We start from the raw sequence: 12,670 nt of genomic DNA, 5'->3' as shown, positions 1-12,670 counted from the left end.
CCAATGAGGTCACAGAGGATCTCGTTTACGTACCGCCCAAACGAGATCCTCGTTTGGGATCTCGTTTAGGTACCGCCACTTCCCGACTGTAACCTTGGACCCATGACTCTGCCTCTCTGTGCCTCAGTTTCCCCATCTGTTACAATAGAGACCTGGTGCTGTGAGGCTTCAGGGAGGGGGTACTGGTATAGAGCAGGCACTCAGCACTCATACGGTCATCCCTGCTCAGACCACATTCCCCAGTGTTACCTCCCTGGATGCTGTCGGGATTCTCTAGAACTCTCTGGTCTCACTCACAGCCCTGATGGCACCATTCTTGCCAAGGAGACAGCAGGGAAGGAAGAGTGCCCAGTGTCCTTTGCTGGGCCGGGCTTGGTCCCTCGCCCAGGAGACCCCGGACAGATGTGACAACCACAGACAGTATCCCAGGCGGGGAAGAAAGAAGCCCGGTGTGGCCGACCTTGCCATCACTATGGGAACCGGGATCTCCATTTTAACCCAAGCTTGCCCCACAGGGACCCCACAGCCCACTCCCAGCCCTTTGGTTAAAGGGCCCACCCTTGTAGGAAGGTTTGTCCAGAAATGACCCTTCCTTTATTCATAGCAACCAAAGCTTGCTGCTGCTAGTGGTGCAAATATTTGCATATGAGTAATTGTGTGTGAATGAAGGAAGGTTTTCATTGTGTGCCTCCCCAGACCCCGACTCCTGGCCCTTGCCTCCCCCATGCCTCTGCTGACTAGTCATTTTCTGGCCCCCCCAGGCCCCATGCTGAAATCATGACAGTTCTCTGGCAGGGCTCCTGGCCTCCTGAACCAGACAAGGGCCCCTTGGGGCTCCAGAAGGCCGCTGTCGGGCAGTAGGCACCTGGAGAAGCTCCGCTCATGACTCACTTGGTGTCTGGCTTGACGCAGTCCTGCTAGGGCTGGAAAGAGTTCACGAGTCCCCTCCCCACCAGGGAGACCCGCCACCTGTCTGTCCTGGGCGGTGGGGGCTGCACAAGGAGGGCAGGAGGGGGCAGGTCTCAGCCTGAGGGAGCTTTGGGATATGGGACAGACCCTCTCCTTCCTGTCCATCCAACCGATAGGAGGTACCTGTGTGAACTGTTGTCCGACTCTGAAACCATCTTCTAAGCTTCAAAAATCTGAGCTGCCACTTAACAGTCAGGAGAGTTCACAGAAATACATTACAGATCCCAGCTTCTTTGGAAAAAAATAAATAAAAGGGAGGGTCTGGGCACTCTGGGCCCACACTGCACAGAACTCTTGGCTAGAGCTAAGGAGTGGCCCAGGCCTGTCTGCTTCCCTCCTCCCTCCCCCACCACCCGCTCCCAGTTCCCTATGGTCTCCCTGCCCTGGACGCATCTTCGGATCAACCTGGTGACCCTGCACACAATTTTCACTGACATCCCACCTTGTCCCTTTCCCTACCCATTTCCCTCCTGCTGGGGCAGGCCAGACCCTGAGGGCAAAGGTCGAATGCATTCACAAATGTTTGTAGCCTTTTCCTTCCCAGGATGAAACACATCTGGATACACAACCAAATTGTGGAGAAAGGTTCACAGACCACCGCCTCAGTCCAACTCAGGTTGGGAATCACCTGGGCTGAGAACCACTTGGCCAGGGACTGGACCCTTACTTGACCTGCTTTGGGCACAACCAAGCTAGGGGGAAAGGGGAACTTGGATGGGGGCTAGTCTACTCTATAGGTGGTCTTCAGAACCTCTGAGGAGAGCTGGGAATGCCATGGCCAGGCCTCAAGGCTTGGTGAGAAGCAGCCCTCAACTTCCTGTCTGGACCCCAGATCGTGAGAATGGGAAGACCTCCCCAGGGGCTTCTTACTCTTCCATTAGGGGCCAGTGGCTGTGCAGGGGCTCCCAAGCAGCAGCTATTTGGGGGGGGCAATGGAACCCATTGCAGCTGGGCTATTTTTCCAATATAAATAAAACATTTTCAATGAGAGAACGGTCCACTGAGTTTCACCACGATTCAAGTTAAAACTGCAGAGCCACACATCCCAGAAATAAGCTTTATAATGAAAACACCAGGAGATAGGTAATGGTGAGCTTCTGACTTAGATGGGGTCTGCCTGAGCTCCTAACTTGCTGCAAATATTTCAGGAGGGAGAAGACACACACTGACCCTCAAGCCACAAGAAAGGAGTCACCATAAACAGGAGGGGCCAGCAGGTGGGGTCCTGGTGAGAGCCCCACTGAGGCCTGACCTAAGGCACGCAGGCCTCAGTCCACCCCCAGGGCACCCCTAATGGGCTCACTGCACCACCGACCTGCATCGGCCTTCAGAACCAACTCTCTAGTACTGCTGTTGTCATAACTACCACCATGACCTTTTCGGGGTTTAAAAAACCAAGAACCATCCAGTGGCCATGGAGAAGGACAGCAACCATAGCAACAGGCCTGTCCTTGGACCCTCTTCTGGCACAAAACCATTTCTCTGCTGCCCACATTAGCAACTTAGGCTTCAGAAAGGTTAGAGGGCCCTCCATAAGCACATGTTAGGAGCCCACTGGGCTCTTCCCCACACTGGCAGTGAACACAGCATTCTGATTCACTGTGTGCCCTGAGCTCCCCGTCTCCTGCCACAACACACACTCTCTAGGCCAAATGTGGCTCAGGGGGAGGCAAGCCAGGCAGAAGGGGCCGCCCTGCCGACCCCCCTGCCACTTCGGGATTGGAGTTCTGCTCTGCCCTCCCGCTCCTGCTGGCAGATCTCCTGAGTTAAGTGGGGGACTTGGCTCTGATGTCGGTGACCCCCCCACTAAAGATGCCTGGGTGGTGAAGGGGGTCGGGGTGGGGCCCACATGGAGGGAGAGGAAGCTCAGTCCTGGGAGTAACCCCTCCCCGACACCCAGGCCTAAGTCCTCCTGGGGCTCAACCATGGCCCAGGCGCAGTCATAGCCTCCCAGACCGGATGTGATTCTGGGGCATCGCACACGCTGATCTGAGCCCCTCCTCCCTGGGTCCCTCCAGTTCATTCTGGGCCGGGCAGAGTGGGATAGGGGTCACCCCACACCTGAGCCCCGCTCTGGGCCCGCCAAGCCATGACTCACATCACGGGTGAATAGAGCCGGATTCATCCCCCAAGTGAGGGGCCTGGGGGAACAGTAGGCGGCCGTGGCCACACAACCTGAAACTGGGGCTTCTGCGAGCCAGCGCGGGCATCGGAACCGGCGGCCCCGCTTGGCCCCCGCCCAGGCCCGGACACAATAGGAGACCCAGTTTTCCAGCCGGACTGTAATTTCAGAAGGGGGCTTTGTGTGGGCTTTATTAGCGACACCGCCAGACGAGCCTTGGGGCTGGGGTCAGGGTGTCCGGCTGCCGCTGGGTGTCGGCAAGAAATGCACTTTGAGAAAATGGCAGAAAAACATCAGAATGCACAAGAAATGCAGAACATGACATCAACCAGTAGCAACAAGGAAGGAGGGCAGGGTGAGCCAAGGAGGGACTTTGCAGTCAGGCACACCCGGGTTCGAATCCTGGCTCGAGCCACTCTGGCCACAGGACTTTGGGTCACCAACTTACCCTCTCTGGAGTCCGAGCTGAGGACAACTGTGCCTACCTCCCAGGATAGAGGAAAAAGGGAAGGTGCCGGGGTCAGTGCCAGATGTCAAGGAACACAACTCTCACGACGTGTCACGCACACTGAAGCTTAATTATATTGTCTTATTTAAAGAATTATCGAACACGCGTGTGGGGTTCCGTGGCTTTCTGAGCCATGTTCGTCCAGGACTCAGTTAGATCCACACAGTGACCCCATCTCCTACTTTTACCATTTCCCTTTAGTTCCTTTAAAACCGAAGTCTTGCTCTTACTGGATCTGGTGCCCCAGTGTTCTGTTCTGCTCTCCTTTTTAATTTCCCCCACCCCTAGGAACCTTTAGCATAACAATTCTGGGACCATTTTCTATTAATATCAATTTCCAGATTACAGCGATATGATGTCTGTTTCCCAATTTAATTAGGTGATTCCTGTTATTAGTTCCTACATGTTCATTATTTTTCATTTAGCATATTTTAACGCACCAAAGGAAAGTGAGATTCTGGCTGGAGACCCCGGTGTCTTCTGCAGGGATGGGGGGAATGTTTGAGGCCCAAATCAGAGAAGCAGATGCTGGGGAGCTGCGGGTCAGGGGTGCCACTTGGAATGGCCCGGTTGCAGCGAGAGAGGATAGGGACAGGGAAATTCCCCCTGTAGAGACAGGGCCCACAGGGCCTCCCAGGGAAGGCAGTGGTGAGGGTCCTTCATGAACCCCACCTCCAAAAGCAGACTCCAGACAAGGCTCCAAAGTCAGCACCCCAGGGCCCACCAAACCAGGGCCTCCCACACTCGAGGGCTGTGTGTTCTGACACCAGTCTCCATTTTCGGCACCTTTTGCCTGACTACCATGTGGGGAACCCATGTCTGTCCCTTCATCCGTATTGCCCTCCACACTTCCAGGGGACACCATTTTACCCTAGATTCTAAGTCAACACTACTCCAGATTAGCACAGAACACAGTGTGAGTGGTGCCCCCGAAATATGCAAACTCTGCCTCAGTGCACCCACCCATCAAGGCGGGCTCAGCCATCATGCCCCTGGGCTTCTGGCCACATGGGTCTCCAATCCTGCAATTGTTAAGCCCATGGGTTTCCTTCTCTCTGCCGGCACAGTGATAACTGGGTGACCCCAGCTCACTGCCCACCTCATGGCCCCAGAAGGAACCCCACAGAGCCACTCTGGAGATAAGGATGAAGGGGGCCAAGAAGCCCCCAAGATAAGAGGGACCATTACAAGGATCCTGACCCACGGCCCTGACTTTGAGCCCAGTGCATTCTGTGACGAGGAGAGGGCTCTCCAAAGACTAGTAGGAAACTCAGTGGATGGTTTACCTAGAGTAGAATTTTCTTTGCTGTGGTCACAGAAAAGCGAGGTGCGGGAGGGTGAGGCGGCCCTCGTGAGCCCTCAGCAGTGTTTGGTGAGAGAGTTTGAACACGCTGCAGGTGCATTGTTCAGAAACACCGGGTTCTGAGAGTCCCAGCCCTGCTGATTTCACAATGATATATTGCCAGCTACTTAACAGGATGGATCACTGCAATTACATGTCACTTCTGATATTCACAGTCACAACAAGGATGTGTCAGCCTCACAAGGTTTGTAGAAAATATATATGGTGCTCTGCAATGCTGGTGGAAAATGGTTTCAGGAAACAGACTAAAGAGGATTCCAATAAAACCCACCTGCCTGGGGAAAGCAGATGGCTCCGTGGAAACTAAGGGGAAGGGGAGCTGGCTCCCCTGGCCCAGAAGGAGCATGAGCATATACACCCCGGGGCCAGCAGGCAGAGGGACAGCCACCATGCCTCTGGTTACGCCATCAGCCCCACACAGGTGAGCTACTGAAAGCCCCTAGAGTCACTGTGCTATTCTCATCTCTTCTGGCCTGGCAGAGTTCTCAGGGCTCCAAGTGGCCATCTCTGGGCAAAGAGTTGCTGTAGAAACAAGACACACGAGCCAAGTGTAGGCTCAGCACTGGCGCGGGCAGGGCTGTGTGTCCCTGGTAACCATGGGACCAAGAGTGAGGGCCATATTTTCTCCGGCCAACACATCCCTGCCCCCAGGAGACAAAAGCAGGAGCCCTCGAGCTGGTGGGGCCCCTTGGCAGTGGAATTCTGGCTCCGTGGATTTCTAACTGTGAGAGACTAGGCAAGATGCTCAGGCGCATGCACTCTGGAGAGAGGCCCCAGGCTCCAAGAGAGTCTCACCCAAATCTACTTCACTGCTTCCACAGTAGGTTGGCACCTGGTCACCTCTTGTGTGCTACAGAAGACAAAGAAGTCACCCACAGCTCCCCTCCTCCAGGCAGCCCTCCTGGCTCCTCCAGCCACAACTCTGCCCTCAGGTGTAGGAGAGGGAAGAAGTGAGTGTGCAGCCTGAAAGCAGAGAGGCAGATGGAGGAGGGCTGGGAGGGGTGGGGGCTTTCTGCTTCTCTCGCTTGTGCCTGCAGTCTGTGAGTCTGGAGTCCCGGGTGGAAGACTTACGGAGCAACTCTGCCCAGCAACTCAGATGCCACCTGCCTAAAATAGAACACGTGGTCTCCAGCCCCCTCCCCCAAACCGCTCCCCATCTGGTGTGTCTGCCTCAGTGAGCGGTACCCTCGTCCCAATCTGTCAGAGCCAGCAGCCCTCCTCACCCTCATCATCGTCCCACCATGCAGTTGCCGACTCTGCCCCAACCTCCTGAATCCACCCTCTCCGGTCTCTGCTTCCTCTCCTGCACCAATCTGCACCTCCCCGCTGGGTTCCTTGTGCTCTTTTCCCCTCCCGTGCTCCTGCCCACAGCTCCAGACCTGTGCCTTCTAATGGCCACCCCCACCTCAGGACCCGGGAGCTCCCCTCAGCCTGTAGCGAAGGCTCGCTCCTCTGAGATGCTCCAAGGAAGGGCTTGTGGGCCCCGGGACTGGCTGTGTCTGCAGCATGAGTCTAGACCCACAGGTCACACTCCAGCCCCTAATCCACTGGGAGTTCCTCCCATGCCAAACTCCTGCATGCCTCCAAATCTTGATCCAGGCTCTCTCTGGCCAGGCTCTGCTCTGTTGTTAGGAGGGGAGCAGGTACATGGCAACAGCCCACTGCCCAAGGACAGATCCTGGCTCTGAAACCCAAAGCTGTGTGGTCTCGGGCCCGGCTCTTCACCTCTCTTATCTCAGTAGTCTCATCTGTCAGATGGCATAAGAGTGCTTAACTCATGGGGGTTTGAAGGTATTCAATGAGTACTAAATACCTGTGAAGTGCCTGGCACTGTGCCCAGCACGCAGCGAATAATGCATCAAGAACAGTGCTGCTGTGTGCCCACACAGCCACCGCTCAGTACTTCATCCGTAAACAGGAATAATCAGTTATTAGCAGAATTATATGTATTGGGGCACCTGGGTGGTGCAGTCGGTTAAGGGTCCAACTCTTGATTTTGGCTCAGGTCATGATCTCAGGTCATGATCTCAGGGTTGTGAGATCGAGCCCCGGGTAGGGCTCCATGCTCAGTGGGGAGTCTGCTTCTCTAACTCTCCTTCTTCCTCTCCCCCTTCCTCCACTCATGCTCTGTCTCTCAAATAAATAAATAAATCTTTAGAAAACAAGACAAAACAAAAAACACAAACAAAAAAGAATGATATGTATTGAAACATGTAAAGTGCCTGGCACAAGATCTGGCACATGCTAAAAGCGGATTATTACCACCATCCTTGAATGCCTTTGTGCTGGGGCAGATTGTTCCAGACGAGGAAGTCATCAGGGGCTGTCCAGTCCCTTTGTCTGCACTAGGGGCCCCTGAACACAAACCCTGCTGTCGTTGTGGCTGCCTCCATCTTCAACACCCCAGCAGCAGCCCCAACCCCAGCTCCACCACCCACAACTCCACGGCTTCAGGAAAGCCAAGAGCTTACTTCTCTGAAACATGGGGTGGTCCCGCTTTAAGAAAACTCACTCTAGAAACCAAAAATCAAAAAGAAAAAAGAAAAAAAGGAAAGAAGGAAAGAAAAAAGAACTATTTATAGTGTGTTAGCAACAGAATCTGTATCATAAGGTCATGGTTTTTTATTTGCCAACGAATAAACCAGTCAATCCGCCATCACTTTGGTTGCTTGGGTCACTAACAACGACTCACCTCACCCCATTAAAACAAAATCCCACTTAAAAGAATGAAGGAGGAAAGATAAACTCAGAACACTGCATTGTGCAGCCCTGAATGAATGGACAGATCCACGTGCATCCTCAGTGGCTTAACTGGCATCATAAGAGAGAGCGAGGCAGATGTGCGCCTCCTGATGGAAGAACATAGAATCACATCTGCATGCTTGTTCCCCAAAAAGAAAAGAGGAGCACCTGGGTGGCTCAGTTGGTTAAGCATCTGCCTTTGGCTCAGGTCATGATCCTGGGGTCCTGGGATCGAGACCCCTGTTGGGCTCCCTGCTCAGCCAGGAGTCTGTTTCTCTCTTTCCCTCTGCCCTTTCCCCCCACTCACGCGTGCGCACACACGCGCGTTTTCTCTCTCTCTAATAAATAAAATCTTCCAAAAAAAAAAAGAAAAACCCCCAAACCTATATCAGATGAAGCTGCTAGATTTACTTAATTTACAGGAAATATGAAAAGCAGAAAACAATGTTGAAATACACTAAACACACACAATCGACAAAAACCCCAACGGTGAGACACTCGGCAGGACCTGGGACCCAGTTTCCTCCGATAAAGAGCAAGAGAAAAATAAAGATGAGGAGAGAATCTTACAGATTGAAAGACACTTAAAGACTCAATCACCAACTGCAATGTGTGGGCTTAATCTGGATCCTGGATAAAACAAAGTGGAAATAAAGGTATTGATAATATTTGTGATTCAACCAGAAATTTGAACACTGGATATTGGATGATATTAAAGAATCGTTGGATGTTTTAAAAAAGAGTTCTTATCTCTTAAATCGAGCAATACATTGTAATATTTATGGCTGAATTGATATGCTATCTGGTAAAGTCAAAGGAGGGAGGCGCCAGTGGCAGTGGGTGGGGCAGGCCTGACCACGACGGAGCCCGCTGGTACCGGGCGCCTGGAGTCACTGTGCTATTCTCATCTCCTCGTGTGTGTTCCAAACCCTCCAAAATAAAAAGTTCATAAAGAAAGGCCACTCATAACATTTCAGTTTGCCCAGCCACACGTCTGGAATCTGTCTTCCGTATCCCCAGGGCCAGCAGGCTAGGATGTGTTATTCCTGGTTCTGGCCTGTTCTCTGCATCTTCCACCTAGAGAAGGGGCAAGCCTAGTCTCTTGGGTCAAGGAATGAGTTTCCTGAGGCCTCAGGGCCTGGCAATACTGGAGACTGGAAAATAATTGGATAGGTGAATTCTCTGATACACACTACACACCAAAATCTCATCTTAGGTGAAAGATAGGTTAACCAGCAGCTATTCACATTTCAAAAGGTTTGATTGATTTAAAATATAGCAAACATTTTTTTAAAATGGCCTGATTTACAAAAGTTGGCAAGCCCGTAAGATTCCATCTGATGCACAAGTCAGGTGAGGTTTGCTGACTGGTCTCTGAGAGGTGCGCCTGCTGTTAACACCTAATAACTGCACGGGAGGAATCTAAGCAACACCCTGACCCTAAGGGACCACAAGCAACTGAAGGCTCCTTCTCCCACTCTCAGGCTTGTTTCTGGATCTTCACCTGCCCACCCTCCCCCTCCCACCTTGGTCAAGGCCACCAGAAGTTGCTGCACTGTGAAAGCCGCAGGAGCCTGTGTGGAATTTCCTCTCTAGGCGGCATCCCCAATGGCCTTACCCAATCTGGATGACAGGGCAGCCTCCTGACTTTGTACCTCCCGCCAGGAGAAATCCACAGCGAGGCGGCTTGTCCAGGCCCTTGGGGCCACCCACCCATGCAACTGGATACATACACTTTGTAAGCACTGGTTTCCAACAGATAAATGTAATCAAGGTTTATATGCTCAAAGAAGCCAACAGGATGGGATTGTTTCACTTGAAAGATCAGAAGAAAATTGTAACTAATGTTGTGGAAAATTACTTTGATATTGCTTTCTTGGTACCGAATCACAATTAGGCTGCTGTGAGAAGTACAGGGAGAGAATAAATGAATAGTAACAAATCAACACAAACAGCCTGTGTCAGGAACACTTTGCTCAGGGAAAGTAACATAAGCATTACTTAAAGTTTTATGACTGTGTTCGATGTGATTTACGTAGAACGTCAAGGTTGCCCATCCCCGGCCACGTGGCGAAGGGGGTCCGGCTCCATTTACAGCCAGAAGAACACGGCTCAAGCCTCAAGCGTGCCCATCGCATGGGTCAGCCAGGCCCACGCCGTCCCCACTGCAGTGGGATATGTGCCTAAGCTTCGTGTCATCCTCTATGCCCTTCGGAGGCTCGGAGCTCCTTCCCCAGCTCGCCACTCCACCCCAGAAGTCCCAGCCGTCCTGTGGGGTCTGGCCCTACTGGTAATGGAAAAGATCCACATGTGCATGCGCAGGGGCAGCTGGGCAGGGGCGCATGTGCAGAGGCAAGTGGCTGGTGTGAGGGGCAGGAAGACACGAAGCGCAAGCGCTCTGGTTTGCTGGCCGACTGCAGCATGGCGGGGCGCATGTCCTGGCCTCCAGGTCCCAACTCTACCCACGTATGTAGCATCTGTCCCTGCAGTGTACCACGGATGAGTGCATGGCCCCTGCCCAGACGGACACAGACTCATGCCTTCTCTCCCAGGCTCGTCCCACGGAACGCAGACCCTGGACACAAGGACCCTCTGCCCATGGCGTGCGCCCCAGCCACACACACACACCAAAATGGGCACCAAAGAGCCATGGGTCACCCCGAGGATACACCATTCACCCCAAGCCACATTTAAGGGCCCTTGTTCAGGACCTCATTTCCACACAGACACCGCACAGTGGTGGGGGGGGCGGTGGCAATCTCAGCCCGCCTGACAGCCCTACCCTACGGGTCGGGTTCTGCTGACAGAGGGCCGCCAGCCACTCTAAAGCTCACGTGGGGCTGCAAAGTCCCCACAGAGGAGCCCGCTCAGTCACATATCCTTGCTTCTCCAGAAGCCAGGGAGTAGCCAGACCCACCTCTGACAGCCACTACCCCTGAGGGCCCGGCCCGGGCAGCCCAGGCGTGAGTCAGTACCAGTGACTCACCTGTTGTCTCCTGGGGTCCCACCACCTGGCTGCCTCTTGCTGATTCTTGATGAAAGAATGAACTCATTGGCCTCCCTGCCCAGGGCCTCTGGTAGGAGCTGCCAGGCCAACGGGCCTCATTCCAGCCTCCCGGTGCACCTTCCGACTTTCTACCTGATGTCTCCAGGCCTTCAGTCTGTGCGTGGGATGACTAAGCCAGCCAGAGCCGAGGGTGGGGCTGGGGAGGGGGCTGCAGGCCCAAGTAGCCGGGGTCCCCTCCCTGAGGGCCAGGTGCCTTACGCTGGGCCCTGCTCTTCTGTAGGACGGTGCAGGAATCTCTCTCCCTAAACTCACAGCCTCTACTCCTCCATATTATCCATGTCCTGGAGCTCATGGTTGTCTTCACAGACTTCCCCGCTAAAGGCCCCCAGGCCCACTGCTGAGAGATGAGTGGGGGCTGTGTCTCAGCAGCAGGCATTCTGCCTGAGCTCCCCCTCTCCATATTCTGCCTGCCTGAGGCTCCAGAACCATCCTTCCCACTTTCCCCTTGCTGGATCCCACCTGTCCTCAGCAGATCTCTGCAAGTCAGGAAGGGTGTTTCCCTCCATGGCTCACAAGGGACACGTGGGATACAGACAGCAGGTGGGGGCCAGCAGGAGCAATCTCAGCTTTGCAGAGGCAGGAGGTACCTTGACCCCCTCTGCCCAGGCCAGAGGGCCTGGATTCGAGGGGTCCCAGGGCTGGCAGAGAAGCAGAGTCCCATGGGGGGGGGCATGGGCTCAAGGAGAAGTCATTCACCCTCTGATACCCCAGACCATGTGGGAGAGGCCCCAAGAGATGGCAGAATCCTCCTTAAGCCTCAGCTTCACCAAAGGCAACAAGTGGATGAGAGCCTGGCTATCATTTCAAGAGGAGGGCACAGGCCAGAGACCACAGGCTAGAGGTCAGAGGCCAGAGGCTGATGCCCGCCAGGAGAAGGCCAGGCCCCCTCCTCTGCCTGCCGAGGCTCTTGGCACAGACTTGGCCCCGGGGCAGCCACGGAGGCCCCCACTTCAGACAAGAAAGCTGGGGCAAGCGGGCACCAGGGCCGAGCGCAAGGGCTCACCTGGCAGCTGTCGAGGGGCGAGCTCCGTGGGGTCCTGCAGGCTGATGAAGAGGAGGAGGCCTGCGGCTCCAAACAGCAGGATGGATGAGAACATGCAGGCTAGCCGCATGGTTCCGGCTCGCGGGGTCATCCAGGGCTTGCTCCGGGGTCACCTCTCGGGTGTGGGAGGTGCGTTCTTCCCTCATCATCCACACCAAGCGTCCATCAGGCCATGGCCTACAGGGCAGATGGGGAGAAAGAGGGTCCATCACTGAGGCACACAACATCCTGTGCGGGCTGAGGCCCCAGTCACTGCCTGTGACCAAGCATAATCCCCGATCCCTCCATTCTCTAGAACTTACTCGGGTATGTCCCTTCCACCTTTCCAAGCCCAAGGAGGCTGAGGGAAGTCTAGTCACCACCTGTAGCTGGGACACCAGCTTCCCAACAGGGGCTCCTGTATTTGCACCACCAGAAAAACCACGGAGACAGACACTCTCTGGACTCTGCCTGGGGGAGCCCAGGGTGGAGCCCCAGAGACCCACAGCCAGTAACATCCCCTGCACTGTCCAGGCCCTCCGAGCTTCCAGAAGAACTAGTGTGCTCCCTATAGGGGACCTAGGTACAGGCCCACCAACTTGGGTCCTTGTCCATTACAACTGGCCTGGTGGACAGAGAAGTTCTTGGATCCCTCTGCCCTGGCTCCTCTCTACAGGATGTTGGGGACAAGTGTCTCCACAGAGCAAGATGCTTTGGGAAGGAGTCTCCTAGGCCCAGTGGCTACCAGGGACAGAGAATCCCCCACCTGGTGGCTCCTCTCTCCAGCCAGAGCTGTGTCTCCCTGACAGATGGGTGGGCTAGCGGAATAGAGACCCCACTGGCTAGTCAGCTGCGTCAGGGGGACCAAAGCTCTGAAC

At 54.4% G+C, this 12,670-nt stretch overlaps 1 protein-coding gene across 3 annotated transcripts in view; it reads right to left on the bottom strand.

Annotated features, from left to right (window-relative positions):
* Window positions 1-12,670, bottom strand: part of CHST8 (carbohydrate sulfotransferase 8) — a 128,448-nt gene that overhangs the window by 52,098 nt on the left and 63,680 nt on the right. For all 3 annotated transcript variants that reach the window (XM_032390601.1, XM_032390602.1, XM_032390604.1), the window contains exon 2: window positions 11,775-11,990. In XM_032390601.1, the coding sequence (XP_032246492.1) occupies window positions 11,775-11,904 (130 nt within the window). In that variant the 5' untranslated portion in view covers window positions 11,905-11,990. The remainder of the gene's footprint in view (window positions 1-11,774; window positions 11,991-12,670) is intronic.

The sequence above is a fragment of the Phoca vitulina genome, unplaced genomic scaffold (genome assembly GCF_004348235.1).
Source record: "Phoca vitulina isolate PV1807 unplaced genomic scaffold, GSC_HSeal_1.0 scaffold58, whole genome shotgun sequence".
Classification (NCBI taxonomy): Eukaryota; Metazoa; Chordata; class Mammalia; order Carnivora; family Phocidae; genus Phoca; species Phoca vitulina.
Note: the sequence above shows the minus strand (reverse complement) of the source record. Positions and strands in the feature narration are given on the sequence as shown.